Source organism: Tauraco erythrolophus, chromosome 7, assembly GCF_009769465.1.
Source record: "Tauraco erythrolophus isolate bTauEry1 chromosome 7, bTauEry1.pri, whole genome shotgun sequence".
Classification (NCBI taxonomy): domain Eukaryota; kingdom Metazoa; phylum Chordata; class Aves; order Musophagiformes; family Musophagidae; genus Tauraco; species Tauraco erythrolophus.
Window position 1 is genome coordinate 17,108,128 of NC_141471.1, and position 14,567 is coordinate 17,122,694.

Here is a 14,567-nt window from a genome sequence, read left to right on the forward strand (position 1 = left end):
TGAGATACTGTAATTTAAATTGTTTTCTGCTACATCCTACTGCCAGAAAGACCTAGCTGTGTTCAGGTTCAGCAGCAAGTGATAGTTTTATATGTTCTGAAAGCAAATGTCTTTCTAGCCAGGACCATAGTCTTTCTGAAGATGTTTTAGTTTTTCTGTGCTATACAGGGCTGTGCCTGTCTTTGAAAAAATATACATGTCCATTTGAAGTGCTGTGGAGATCCTCTAATCTTTGTTTTTGTTTTAATCCTTAGTGGAATTGGCTACAGGTAGAAATGTTTTGCATATCTCAGCCAGACTTGTAGAATCTTTTTCTGAAGAAATTTGGGTCATGAAGAAAGAAAAGGGGGGACAGGTAGAGCAAACAAAAACTCTGGATAGAGATTCCTCATTCAAAAGTTAGATGACTTAGATCTTTTTCAAAAGAAATGAGCAATTTACAAAATCCCTCAGAAAATACTCTCTGTCATCTAAATTTAACAATGTGTCCTGGCCCTTTCTTTGGGGAATGATAAATCCTGTATATAATTCATACTGGAAGACTCAAAATAGGCCAGGCCAAGACTGATGGTCTTCTGGTGCTCTGTTCATGTTCAATGAAGGAGCACTTTCCAAGTTTTGCACCACAGAAGTCACCATATAGATGCTTTTAATGCCTCAAGTAAAATACATTTATTCTATTGAGCCTAAGTGGTGAATTGTTTTCTCTTGCACACAGGCTCCCTTTGGAAAGGAGTGCACAGATTTTCATTAAAAAGTGATACTCTGTAGAAGGAATAACAATTTTGCTCTTCTGTTGTGCTGTCTATTTGCACATCAGGATTTGAAAAGAAAAAAATTGGGAGTAAGTAATTCCCTTATTGCAATCAGATGTACATGTTTTCTGTCCCATGGAGGGAAGGGGGCTGGATTGAACTCTCAGTAAGACAAAGACAAATTCTATTCTCAGCTTATCTGAACGGGGAGCAAGAGTCTGGTCAGAAAATATTTCATGATTTATTCATAAAATGGTTCTACTTGACCTTTTTGTGCTGCTTAGTTTCTGAAGAATTCTGCCTTCGTTTTGTAGCAGACATGGTCATTACTGTTTCCTGCACTTAAGGAAAAAATAAGTCTATTAATTACTACTTACTTTAGGCATATGAAGATTCTTCCAGGTTGGTGTCATCTTGATAGTCCCTTTAAAAAGGACTTTACATTGACATGGACTTTACAGGGAATGAATTGCTGTTTAGGCCCATATCTTTCCTGAAGCTCGCTAAAAGATGTTTCAACTAGCAGTTCTCCCGGAAAGTATTCCTTTAAAATCCAATTACAATCTTTTCTTTTGAATCTTCTGTTTATCCCCACCTTCTAAAGTACCTAAGTTATATTTGTAACGCCATTGAAGGTTTATGAGTTACGAGTTTATGACCAGTGCTTCCATCACCTCCCTTCAGCTATTTTCTGCACAATTTGTTCCCCTGAGTGGCTGCATCACGGAAGCCTTGTTTCACAAATCTCCAGGGATGGTATCCTCTATGGAACAGAATGACTGGGCAAAACTGACAAAGATAAAGCACTGGATTTGCAGTGATACCAAAATAATTTCTCTTCTACTCAACTGAGTCCTCTTGGAGCAGCATGGTTTCTAGATAACGCCCACTTGGAAGTTTGATATGGTTGGTTGCTGAAACTAGTAGAGGCACACAGAAGCTGAAACGCAATCTTCAATGATGGATCTAACAGCCTTTCTCAGACAGAAGTTCCATGCTTAAACACAAAACCAGTGTTTTCATCTTTAATAGTGATTTGTGTGGTTGCAGAGGCCAGGCACTATCTTGAGCCCATTTATGTGACCATTGCTAGCTCATGTCTAGCTTTTCATTCACCAGTACCTCCAAGTCCTTCTCTTCAGGGCTGCTGTCTTCATCCCTCAGCCTGTATTGATTCTGGAGGTACCTTTTACTTGGTCTTGTTGAATTTCATGAGGTTCTCATAGGTCTGCTTCTTGAGCTTGTCCAGGTCTCTCTGAATGGCATCCCATCCTTCAGGTGTGTCAGCTGCACCACTCAGCTCGGTGTCGTCTGCGAATTTGCTGACGGTGCACCTGATCTACCTGTCTGTCATTGATGAAAATATTAAACAGTATTCGTCCAAATACGGACCTCTGAGGGACACCACTCGTCACTTACCTCCTTCTGGACATTGAGCCATTGACCACTACCCTCTGGATGCACCATCCAGCCAGTTCCTTATCCATGGAGTGGTCCATCCATCAAATCTATATCTTTCCAGTATAGAGAGAAGGATATTGTGGGGGACCATGTCGAAGGCCTTGCAGAAGTCCAGATAGATGACAGCATGATAATGAAGCAACTCCTATGTGTGCTTTCAAACAACAGAGAAAAGCAGTTCTGGACATTGAGAAACGGGAGTTACCTAACAGTAGAGATTATTAATATTTTTTCTCCATCCTGTGTTTTTTTTCCCCTAGGTTATGTTAGACACTAGTTTTAGGAAAAGTAAATCTTTATAAACTTTGGCACATACCACTATATGGTTGATAGTGCAGTAAGGATGTTTTGGGGAAAAAAAAGACTGAATTAGACAGGAAACTGAAGAACTTCCCTAAATGTGACCTATGTACCCATGATCTTGGATTACTGTATGAGTTATCCCTCCAAAATGGCTTTTTCTGCCAAAAATAGTTTTAGCTTATTCCCACACTGAAAAAAATGTTGCAAAGAAATCGTGAGGTTGAATGTCTGCTTTAACGGAGTCCAGTTAATGTCAGAAAATTAAATTGTGTACCTTTGTTGTTGTAATGCTCTCTTCTGCTAAGAAGAGTCTTTTGGAGGATATTTAAGGAATCCAGGAAGTATCCCACTGCTCACAGAATTTCTTGAAATGCACTGTAATCCTAATCCCTTAAAATAAAAAACTTGCACAGACCTTAAAGCAAAGAAAACCTTTCTAAATTATAAAATGCTTAGTGCACAACTGCCAAATCACATTGATGCTCAAATCAGGATTAATTACATATAGCGCTAAAGAGGACTAATATTCCTTTTAGAATTTTAACAAAACTATTTTGATCTTGTTCCTCCTATGGTATACCAGAACGTGTTTTCAAAGCATATGTATACATTCTGTATCTTAGTGTTTGTGTGAATGATGCGCTGTGATTTTTCCCATCTTGCGTTGGAATACTTCATTATATTGTTTATTTTTCTAATCTCTTTTAAATTGCACAAAAGGACTCCTATATAGACATAATTATATTACTCTTAAAAAAAATCAAGTACTAAAAAGATAAGAAATGCAAGATACGAGGTTGTCCGTGTGTCTTAAGTGCTTCTCTTTTCCAAAGCACATGTAATAGTAATGTTCGTTAGCCGTCCGAAATCTGCGTTTAATTCCCATATCCTACCCTGACTCTTTGACCTAGACACTTTCCAAGTGTCAATTTCTAGTTCTCTTGTCCTTTTCCTGCTTGCCCTGTGTATATTCTAGTTTCTCTTCCACCCTCTTCATGTATTAGATTTGAAAACATTTTTGAGGTGAGAAAAATGGCAAAGAGCAAGAAGCAGTAGCGTTCTTAATGCATTAACTGAAAGTTAATGTTTTATGTTGTCTTTTTCTGCTTTTGGTTGGTTTTGGGGGTTGTTTGGGTTTTGTTTGGTTTTTTTGCTTTTTTTGTCCTGGGATCTATTTATAACTGACTGAAGCACTTTTGCAGGTGGTGGTTTTTTGCATACTAATCCTGCAAAGAAACATTGTGTCCAACAAAGTATGCTGGGTCAGCAAAAACAAGAAACTTGTGCTGGAAAGACAGTATCCACAGGTATTTAGTGTGTATGGAGATTTGGCAAAGTGAATGATTAGCTGTCATTGACAGAAATAAATCTAGTATTGTCTGTTAGAAAGTTGTACTTTTTTTCTTTCCTGTAGAACAGATATTCTTCCTTTCCAAGTCAGCAAAAGACTCAGCAATGTAAACGTGCATTTAATAAAATATTTCATTAATCTTTTTCATCTGTATTCTGTCTTTCCCTTCAGAACAGGATGATCCTTTTTGTATTACTTTTTATCACTGGTCCAGTCATACACAAATTAAATACATATCTACACAAGTGAGGTAGTCCTACAAGAATTATTTTAAAAATTAACACAATTACACAGTGGTTTCTGGCATTTTGGTAGTTTATTTTAATGTCAAAAATAGACCAGATTCGTGAGGAAAAATTAAATTTCTTCTGATGCTTTCTGCAGTGTCTGAGTTCAACAATGTTACGTACTTTACATAATGAACAAACTGAAGGAGGTACAAAAAGAAGGCAGAACAGACTGGAGTACTCCAGACTTGAATGACTTAGGAAGGAAGGGGAGCAATGAAGGAACAGCAGCGCTTTGGAGGACTTTCTTTCCTCCAGACGACTCTTTCCAGCATGGCTGTATCAGAGACTTTGATGCATTATTGATTTTTGTGTTGGTGTATCACTGTCTAGTCCTATACAATTTTATGGTTATTTAGAAGGAGTGAAAGCTTATGACATCCTGCAAGTATCTGAGTGATTTGATACTTTTGGGTACTAGCATGGTAACTATTAATCTTTTAACAGAGATTTTTAAAGTAAATGGATTGAATTCCATTTGATTTAACATTGTGCTTAATTATTTAAAAGCATCTACCTGTTGTCCCAACTCCATACTTATTTGAAAGACTGAGGACACAGCAGTTAATATCTGAATGATGTGAATCTCATTTTTAAATGTAATGTTTTCATTCATTTTGTTTATTCTTAATGAAAATTTTAGAGAAAACATAAGAATTGTTGCCTTCCAGTGAAGGACGTGTAGACTGACTTGTAGAAAGAATTTTGTCAAAAACCAAGAGCCATCCTCAAAAATGCCATTGCAGAGCCTCCCTTAACTGAAAATTCCGCTTCTTAGATGCAAGACTTCATAGGTTTGCATAGGCATGAAGGCTTTTCCTCAGGTCACAACCGACAAGTCAAAATGAGTCCTTTGTATCAGAGACAGAAATAATTTGGAAGATAATTTGGAAGAAGGTGTGGAATAGAAGTGGAATGTCCCTGAAAGATGCACGTTTAAGTTTCCAAGTGACCTTCTAGTAGCTAGACAGCCAGAGCATATTCAAGTCCTTCAGTGTCAGGGTAGCGAAAACATGAATGACTGTAGCGATCTCTGTGTGCAAAGGAAATCATTGAAACTTTTCTCCAAGTATAAATGGAAAAAAAAGTTTTGGTCACTGATGATACTCTGGGTGGGATCAGTAGGACCTCCAGTCTGTGAATTGAGTGGTTACTTTTTCAAGAGCCAAGATGCTAAATGGTCTTCCACTGGTTCTTCCAATTAGCTTTCCCAGACCACAAGCAAAATATTAATGGAATCTGAAGGATCATAAGTGAGCTAGTCTGCATCTAGCCCATCTCTATATTTAGACACTGGCTAAGCTGCTTAACTACAGCAGCTGCGTCAGATGAGAGGGAAATAGAGAGTTGAGTATCCTTTGCTTACCAGAGGCCCTGCAATGAATATTTCTGCACTAAACTGTCTAATGTAAGCTTGGGAAAAAAAAAAAAAGAAAAAAAAAAGTTGTACTGAAGGTGATACCAAGTATAGCTTGCCTGGAAGTCATATTTAAGATAAAATTACACGAGTTGGAAAAAGAGCATTTGTATAAAAATCTCTTCTCAAACAGCTATATCAATGCTTAGTATTGTGTTAACTGCTTATCATATGAAGAATATTGATCTAAACAGACATTGTTTCAAAGAGCATTTTGTGGTTGATATTCATGAAGGTCTTGGCTTCTAGAATGATACTTTCTTGTGGAATGCTGAGAAAATACATGGAGAGACTTTTGTTGAAGAAAAGTGATTTTACTGCCTAATTTTACAATAGGCAAGTCAATGTATTTGAGAAGCGTATGCTTATTTTTAAAGCTAGTGTCGTGCATTATTCCTACAAATATTTCTTCTGAACTTCATATTAACCTTTCTCTTGTGGTGCTTTGGCTGCCATTTCTGCACTTTAGAGGTGCACACACTTGTAGAGGTGGCATGTCCACAGCAAAACGTTGGTCTCACATCATTTGCTACCATTGTTTGGTGAGCGAGTGCCTTCTAAGAGGCAGTCTAAAGTGGCACAGGTAGCAGAATGCAGAAGCACTGGCTTTCCTAAAAAGTTTATGCAAATCAGTGAAGGAGATTTTGCAATAAAATGGGAGAGGTACAAGCCAGACATGAGAGAAAATGGAAACCGTTGAATATTGCGGCAAGCTGAATAACTGCTGATTTGGAAAGTCTTTAATGTCAGAATATGGCAAGCATAATCTGGGAAAATAAGAGCAGGCTCTGTCCCCTAAAAGAAAAATACACTTGTTCTGTCTTCTACTGTTTTTAAGCTGTATAATTTACCTCTAACTAGCATTGAAGTTCAGGGCTAGTTTGGTTAATGATTACAGTACTTTATATCATTTTATTGTACTTCTCAGAAGCGCTTAAAAGTGTTTCCTCAGAAGCAGAAAGAAAATGATACCCTGCAGGAAACAAAGAATAATCTGAGTAGTATTAGCAATTTTAGCAATGGAAAAGCTAAAGGTTTAATATATTTAGTGATTGTAGATTGGCAAAAATTGCAGTTCTTAGTAAGAAATACTACATGCTTCTAGCTTTTGGAGAGCAAAAAGGACTGTAGGGAAACAATTTTAAATATACCATGTTTCTGCTTTTTCCAGATTGCATAAACTCTGTAGATCTGGACCTATCCCTGTGTGTAGGGATCTCTCTTTGTGCAGGATTTCCATATGTACAGGAGTCCAATCTGCACAGAATATGTAGAAATTCTGGATATTTCTGCAAACACTGAGCAGAAAGAAAGTTATGGTGGTGCCTAGTAGTTTCACTTAATTGAAGGATCAAGAAAGTGCGTAATAGACTTGGGTTTTGATGTTGTAAATGGCAATAAAAGGATGAAAGGTTTATATGCCCTGCATAGTTATTAGTCTATGAACCTGCTGTAAGTCAGAGTTTTGAGAAGCATCAGACCTGCTGTGTAAGAACTGTACAGTTTATCTGTGATTGTTCAGTGAATCTCGCATGTTCTGAAGGCAGTGGTACTGCACATGTGCATACTTTTAGTGTGAACATATATCTCAGGAGTTCTGGTAGTGAAATATAATAGCTCTGTACCTTCCAGTGCATGTTGCAAAGTGTGTGACGTCTGAGAAGAACATCCAGGATTAAGATAAACTTGATGGAGTTTCCAGTGTTGATAGTAATTCACAGTTACCTCTTTAAGTCCATAACCATATATAAACACGTTTGTAATACAAGGCTTTAAAATGGTAAGGAATGGAAACTTCTCTATGGAATTACCTTACTGCAATATTTCAAGGTCCCAGCGTTTACTTTTACATATTGTATTCAAATGCGATTCCTCTCTCAAAGTGAATTTTCGTACATTGTTGCCTTCCCAAATTGCCTTTCTGCTTGGGATCCTTGTAGTTGAATTTTCAGTGGGTTAGATGGTTTGGAATTTTTCATTTATTTTTCAGAAAACCTCTCTCAGTTTTTGTGAACTGGAAGCATTGGTAGTTGGATTTGGAAATGGGTAATGAGGCTGTTATACAAAATGGTAGTGGTACAATTAACTAGGTATCAAATTCTCTTTTATGGAGTCTCTGAAAGCTCAGCATGTGTCTCTGCTGCTCAGTGCAGATTATATCTTACACATTTTACCTTTTTCCTTTTATTTGTTTTGTTTAATTATCCTTACATTCTTTACTAAAAATGCTTGTGACATTTACCAACAACTAGAAACAGGAAGAAGCTGTGACACAACCTTGATAAATTGCATCTTTCAAGAAAATATTTGAATCACTTACTACAGTAGTTCTATTGTGCATTAAAAGGCGCATAAGCAGTGTGTGTGATTGGGTATTTAACAACAGTATGTGTTCTCTCAAGTCCGCTCTAATTTTATTACACATTATTTGCGTGGTTTATAGCAGTAATTTTTAAAGACTCATCAGGTAAGCTTTGGTCTGTATCTGATAAAACCCACAAATTCTAAATGTTACAGAAACTCTGAAATATGGCATGACTCTGGTTGAGAGATATGGTCAGAGCAGGTGCTCAGAAAAGTTCTACATCATGGAGTTTAAATGCTGTCCCTGTTAGTTCTTCCAGATGAATATTGCCAGCATGCTAGTACAGCTTCCAGGGCAGAAGAGGCTTATAAATTTATTTGTTCTGAAATGTCATGTAGTTTCTATCCTGGAGTGAAACATCCATTTAAGGTTAGATTAAAAGGGGTTTTTTTACATATCTATATTCAAGTGTGTTGCTTCAGGGAGTATTTCTGTTTTGTCCATGAAACTTTTGCAATTCTAAACTTAAATTAGTGGTCATTTAAATACCTAAATATTTTAGTAAGTTTGTGTGTAATGGTATCCTTTGTAAACAGTTTTGGTTTTAATACAGTAATTTTTAAAAAAGAAATACTATATATTATATTGCATCTTTGTTATGTTATTATTACAGATAAACACAAGTCCCCTTCAGATATAATACGAAGTTTTCAGAAGAAAAGTCAGTTTAGGACCATTGCTCCAAAAATGGTACCAAAAATTTTATCATCTGGAGTGATTTCTTGTCTTCAGTCATCTTCGCCTGAGCAAAACACACCGATTTCAGCTGCAGGTTCTAAACCAGTGGTGGTACCAACTCAAAACTACGCTGTCATGCAGGTGGCTAGTCACGAGGGGACTTTTTCTCTGTTGGCCTTGCCTGTTGCCCCTGCCCTAACACAGCACGTCCAGCAGTCAAATGTGGCCCCTTCAGAAAACCTAAAGCTGCCTATCCCTAGGTACCAATCTGTAAGAAAGAAATTGCTGAGTGACAAAAAAACAGCGCAGATCTCTGGTTTGGGCACATACAACAAGATTCCCACCAAAGCATCAATCTCATCACAGACTTCCCCTGTGACTACCTTAACTGAAGACTGTCCTGAAACTCGTTCTAGTTCGGGTTCAGCTGATCAAGTGATGCTGACAGACCATGACTCAGCAAAAATTACGGTTGCCACATTAGTAAATAAAAGCAATTGTGTGGGATCTGGGTCTCCCTTAGTGAACAAAATTGAAATTGCTAACGGTAATGTTTCTGGATCATCTGTAGTTAAAGGCTCTTTATCCAAGCCAGCAAGTGTAATTAATCCCATGAAACTAAGCCTGCGCTCTGTGAAGACAGCCTCTGAAACCACAAGAGAGTCATTCATAGCGTCCGAGAAACTAAAGGAAAAACCCACAAATTCTGCAAATTCTGTTGCTGTCCTGTCACCAGCAGTTCTTGGCAATACAATACAGGTGACTCCATCAGCACCAAAAGGAAAACTTCCTATTTTGCCTTACTCAAGGATGAAAAATTCAGTGTTCTGTAAATCTAAGCCGAATACTAATGTTACAGATGTATCTGGTCCTTCACTAAGACCTGAATGTGAAAAGATGCCAGCTTTGGCGAAAACTGTTCACGTTCCTACCAAAGCATCTGATAAGCGATTTACTGTGTCATTTACACAAGTCCCCAAACAAACCATTCGAGAAAATATCTTCTCTCCATCCAATAAAGTGGATGTCAACAGTCTTAAAAAATTGAACAGTACAGCCTCTAAAAGAAGAGGCAAGAAAAGAAGAGCCCCAGATGATTTATTGGCTTTTCAGACCAAGCGAAGGAAATGCATCATTAATAGATTTAGAGAAGGAGGAGAGAGGGTGAAAGTTGATCTTCAGCTACCTGAGGACAAAAAAGCAGAGACAGTGAAAAAATACCGTAGTATTAGACCAAAACCGGTGGTCGTTGTGCAGGCTTTTGCCCCACTGACTTCTGCAGCAATAGTAGAAACACCATCTCCTAGCCATTTAGACAAAGATATTTTTTTAAATAGTTCACTTTCCAACAAATATTTAAGTTACAAACATAGTGATGCTACATCAGCTAAATCAAGTGATTTAAGTAGAAACGCATGTTCAACCGTACCTAAGCCATCACATAAATGTCATGTTTGTAACCATATCTTCCAGTTTAAGCACCATCTTCAAGACCATATGAACACACATACAAACAAACGGCCTTACAGCTGCCGAATTTGCCGGAAAGCGTATATTCATTCTGGAAGCTTGAGCACACATATGAAACTTCATCACAATGAAGGCAAACCCAAAAAGCTTGTGTGCTGTGAGTTCTGTGCTAAAGTTTTTGGCCATGCAAAAGTGTACTTTGGCCACCTAAGAGAAGTGCACAGGGTTGTTATCAGCACGGAGCCCTCTACTAGTGAGCAGCAGCTGCAAGATGCTTTAAAGAGGGATGCTAATACAAAAGAGGCAGAAGAAGCAAGAGAGAGGTGAGTGTTTTCACTAATTAAATGCTAATGAAAACAGGACTTCAGGTTGTCGGAGGAAGTTCATAAACATCACCATTGTGAAAATTGTTGCTTTTTTCCTCACTTTTTCCCCTCAGGTGAGATTCCTGATGGTTTAAATATTTTGTTAAGGAATCTAGTCAATCCATTAGACCATCCGGTATATTTGAGCTGATTTATTGGATATAAATTATTACTGGCATTTGAATATCCAAAGTAGTTTTGCATATCTTCTAGTAATGCCCAGTATACTGCCAGTGGAGTTATTTTGATCTATTGATTTCTCACAGCTAACACTTTTTCTGTTTATCTGCACTGTCTTCTGTGTTCTACCCATTTTGGGTTTTCCCCAGAAAACAGGTGAACCAACTGCAATAAGTGCGAAGCAATTTGTATTTCAGTATTAGCTTGTCGCTGTTTACCCTATTAAATATCATTATCCCATTTCCTTCTCTGGAGTGCTGTGAGCAAATCTGTCTTTTGTGTTGATTACTGACTCTTGCAATCACTTAGCCAAGTAGAAACGTTAACATTTACGATATTAAGAGAGACAGAACATTCTCTTATCTCTGTATCACGATTTTGAGGTGAAATTCCTCGACACAATATAAATTTTGGCTTCTTCGTTTGTTCCACTGTGCATTTGCATTCATTGAAATAGACTTTAATAAGCTCAGGGATTTAACCTGATGCCTCACTACAACACTACAGTTCAATTTTACACATTTTGCTTTGCGTACCTTCACTCTCTGGGGCATCAGTTTGAAACTTTTTAGGTATTGAGCCTAAGAAACACCAGTGCTTGTCTTTCAGCCTTACTCGTCTTCGTACAATGAATCAATGAGTTTATCTGTTTTCTTGATTATATGTCTAATGTGCGTAAACACACAATATTACATGGTCCTTTGCGTAGGCATTGTGAGAAGGTTTCTGTGGAGGTCTTCTTTTGATTAGCTTGACTTTAAACAGGGATGTGTTAGCTCTGTGAGTGTCTGTTTCCTTTATACTCCAGAGCTGTCCTAAATGGGAGAGGGGTTGTCCGTTTGTAAATAAGGTATTTCAAACTTTTTCAGCTGTATTAGGAACTTGTACAGAAAATAAAGAAACTTTGGAGTTTCATTGTTTCCATCGTGGAGTGGGAGGTGGGAAGTGATTTTGCCTTAAATTGACCTTAGATCACTCATTGTAAACAAGTTAGATTCTCTTCGTGGTGTGCTACACATAATATTCACTTTTTCCAGCACAGAGCTAGAAGTGTTTGGATTGACCTCACTAAATCAGGAACTTAAAAAAACATTATTAACCTTTTATTAAAAGGTTACTATTGTTAAAAGATTATTTCTACCAAGGCTGATTTTGGAGGCAAATCTTAAACTCAGCAGTGTTGAATAACATTTGGCTTTAGTTGTTTCCTAATCAGCCTTATTATTATTTTCCTTATTTTTTTTTCTGTTCCATATAAATTAGATACTGTAGCAACAGTTGAAACAATGTGTCATGAATGTCCTCTCTTGTTGGAAAGTCTCAGGGCAGAAATTGACATCTCTCTTCTGTACGTGGCTAATACTGAAATAGTTTGTATTTCTTTTTTTTTAACAGGGGAAATAAGTGCAATTTAGAGGACCTATTCCATAACCCAGGAGAAGTGAAATTACAGATTAAATGTGGTCGATGCCAATTTATTGCACAGTCTTTTGGTGAAATGAAGTTTCACTTACTGTGCTTTCATGGAGAAGAGATACAGGGAAGAGTAAAGGAAGGGGTTTGCAAGGAAGCAGAGGAGCTAAAGGGGAACTGACCAAACATGCAACCCACTGGAAACAGCGCAATGAGAGAAGACATTTAGCAAAGTGCAGTGCCCATGAGGAGGAGTTTTATACTTTTCCAAAACTGAAAAGACAGATACACGTTCACCATCAAAATCATGTCGATATGTTATCTAAAGGTGAACTGACTCAGTCAGGAAGCAGTGAAGCAGCCAAGAAGGTGCAAAGTGTAGGTTTTGGTACACCAAGGAAAAAAACAGAAATTTGGTCTAAAGCGGGCTATAACTGCATTTTATGCAAACACTTATTTGGAAGAAAGGAGGATCTTTGTAATCATTGGCAGAGTCACCATAACTGTGAAGACCCTTCCACCTTATGGACAATTTTTAGTTTGTTATCAAAACAAGGAATTATTGAACTTTCTAATCACGGTGAATATTGAAGCTCAATTCTACAATGCTATGAAAAACCTCAACTACCTTGCCAAATTGTTTATGTTTTTTTTGCTGTGTTGCGAAACTAACGTAAGACATGTATCACTTCAGAGGTTTGTTTGGTGGGTTTGTTGGGGCTTTTTAAATTATGCTAACCTTCATTTTGTTGAATAGAAAATGTATTTATCATTCCAGATGGATACATGCAAGCTGATTATGAAACACTGTACTTAAAATTCATGCTTAAGGAACTTAGCAGCAGCGAATACTCAATACTAATGGTTAACATCAAGGAAAAAGATCCCCCAAGTTAAATTATACTGTACACACAGAATAAATCAGTTTATATGAAGTAATCTCAATCTTGAATGAAGTGTAATTTCAGTCCCAGCTTTGCTTCCAGGTGTTATGTTAAATAACATGTTTCCATGCAGTTCTCTGAGTCATTTGAATGTGCATATATGCAGTTGGCATTCAGGAGTTTCATAATCTGTAATTTAAGAGCTTTTAATTCTTGTTTTCTTGATTTCAGTATTTTCCACCATGTTCATTGCTTGCAGATTTGTTATTGGCAGGTCTTTTAGGTGTTCTGGTAACAGCAAGGATCTTTGGATTTTTAAAGTGAAAAATCTACATGTATTTTTTTACCTGTAGCTTTTCAGGTCGAAGACAAGTTAGTTGCCACCCACGAAGATGGAACCCTCAAAACTTGACTGCTTTGTGAAAAAAACAAAGTTTGTTTTAAAAATAGTAATCTGAGTTGGTTACTCCTGGGAAGTTTTAGCACGTTCCTTGCACCTCCCGTGACAGCAGGACTACGGCTGCCAACACCGTTAGCACTCTGCCTTTAACATTCTTGGTATATAGCTTTTGTACCTCTGCAGTAGACCCAGTCTGTGGCTTTAAAGGGAAGTTGTTCCTTCACTTCTAACTCTATGGTACAGGTAATACGTTTCTTTCACTTGTGGTGCCAGATTTACTGTACTAGAGGAATTGTGTGCAGCACTTTAACTTTTCAATGTCAGAAGCCATTAACAGTTGCCTTACCAGGATGCAAATCTGTAGCAGCCTGTAAGGCAGGAGTAGTGCATACTGTGTCCCCTGATACCGAGCAGGCATGGTAAATGACCATTTCAGCACTTCTCCAAGGGGCAAGTCAGTTTAGGCTGTAAGGAGATGAAGTTCTGAAGCTCACTTTTGATGGAAAGGTCGTTAAACCATTGAATCTAGTTTGAAATTGATGTTTAAACTGCTGTAACTTAAAGCCTTATGTACCTCTGAATTATTTTGTGAGCAATAATGGAGGCAGCATAAGAAGGCACTGTATCACTGTTCAACAGTAGTCAGAACACTTCTGAGGGCAAACTGAAAAATGTACCAGTACTGTCTCTACAGTACTACTCTATCCATTTCTTCTTGTGGTCAAACTATAATTGAGGGGTTGCAATGATGAAGGAGTTGCTCCTAAAATGTCCCGGTGGCTTCCTACTGTTTTGCAAAAATTGTGGTGATGACAACATGAGAACAGATCTAAAAATGTTGGGTTTCTGAGTGGGATTCCAGAAGATGTTGCAATATTTGTGTATTTGTTTTGGTTTTAAACAGTAAAGGCAGTTTTGATGAGCTAATAGTTTTGAGTGTAATTTCTTGTTGTATGATGCTTTGCCCTGGAGTTGAACTAGAAGACTGGATCCAAGAAAAATAAAATACAAAAGGAAAATGCTCATAGAACTGTACAGGTGTCTGGTAAGGTGGAATAATCCCTGTGGATTTTCAAAACTTCCTTCCTACTATCTGTTGCTATAAATACATACTTGTGGTTGTTTCTTTGCTTTAGTATATTACTTCTGTATGCTGAACTACTTTAAAAATACTACTTGTTCTCATTCTTGGGTAAGGCACACCCATCTTTTAATATGTGCAATATATTCATATTTAT

General features: G+C 37.5%; 1 protein-coding gene across 1 annotated transcript in view; it reads left to right on the forward strand.

Moving 5' to 3' along the window:
- The window catches only part of ZNF438 (zinc finger protein 438), a 53,384-nt gene extending 39,148 nt beyond the window's left edge, over nt 1-14,236 (forward strand). The window contains 4 exon segments of the mRNA XM_009984322.2: nt 3,722-3,826; nt 8,553-10,410; nt 12,028-12,188; nt 12,191-14,236. Coding sequence (XP_009982624.2) covers nt 3,722-3,826; nt 8,553-10,410; nt 12,028-12,188; nt 12,191-12,636 — 2,570 coding nt within the window. The 3' untranslated portion in view covers nt 12,637-14,236.
- Nucleotides 14,237-14,567: the final 331 nt, after the last annotated feature.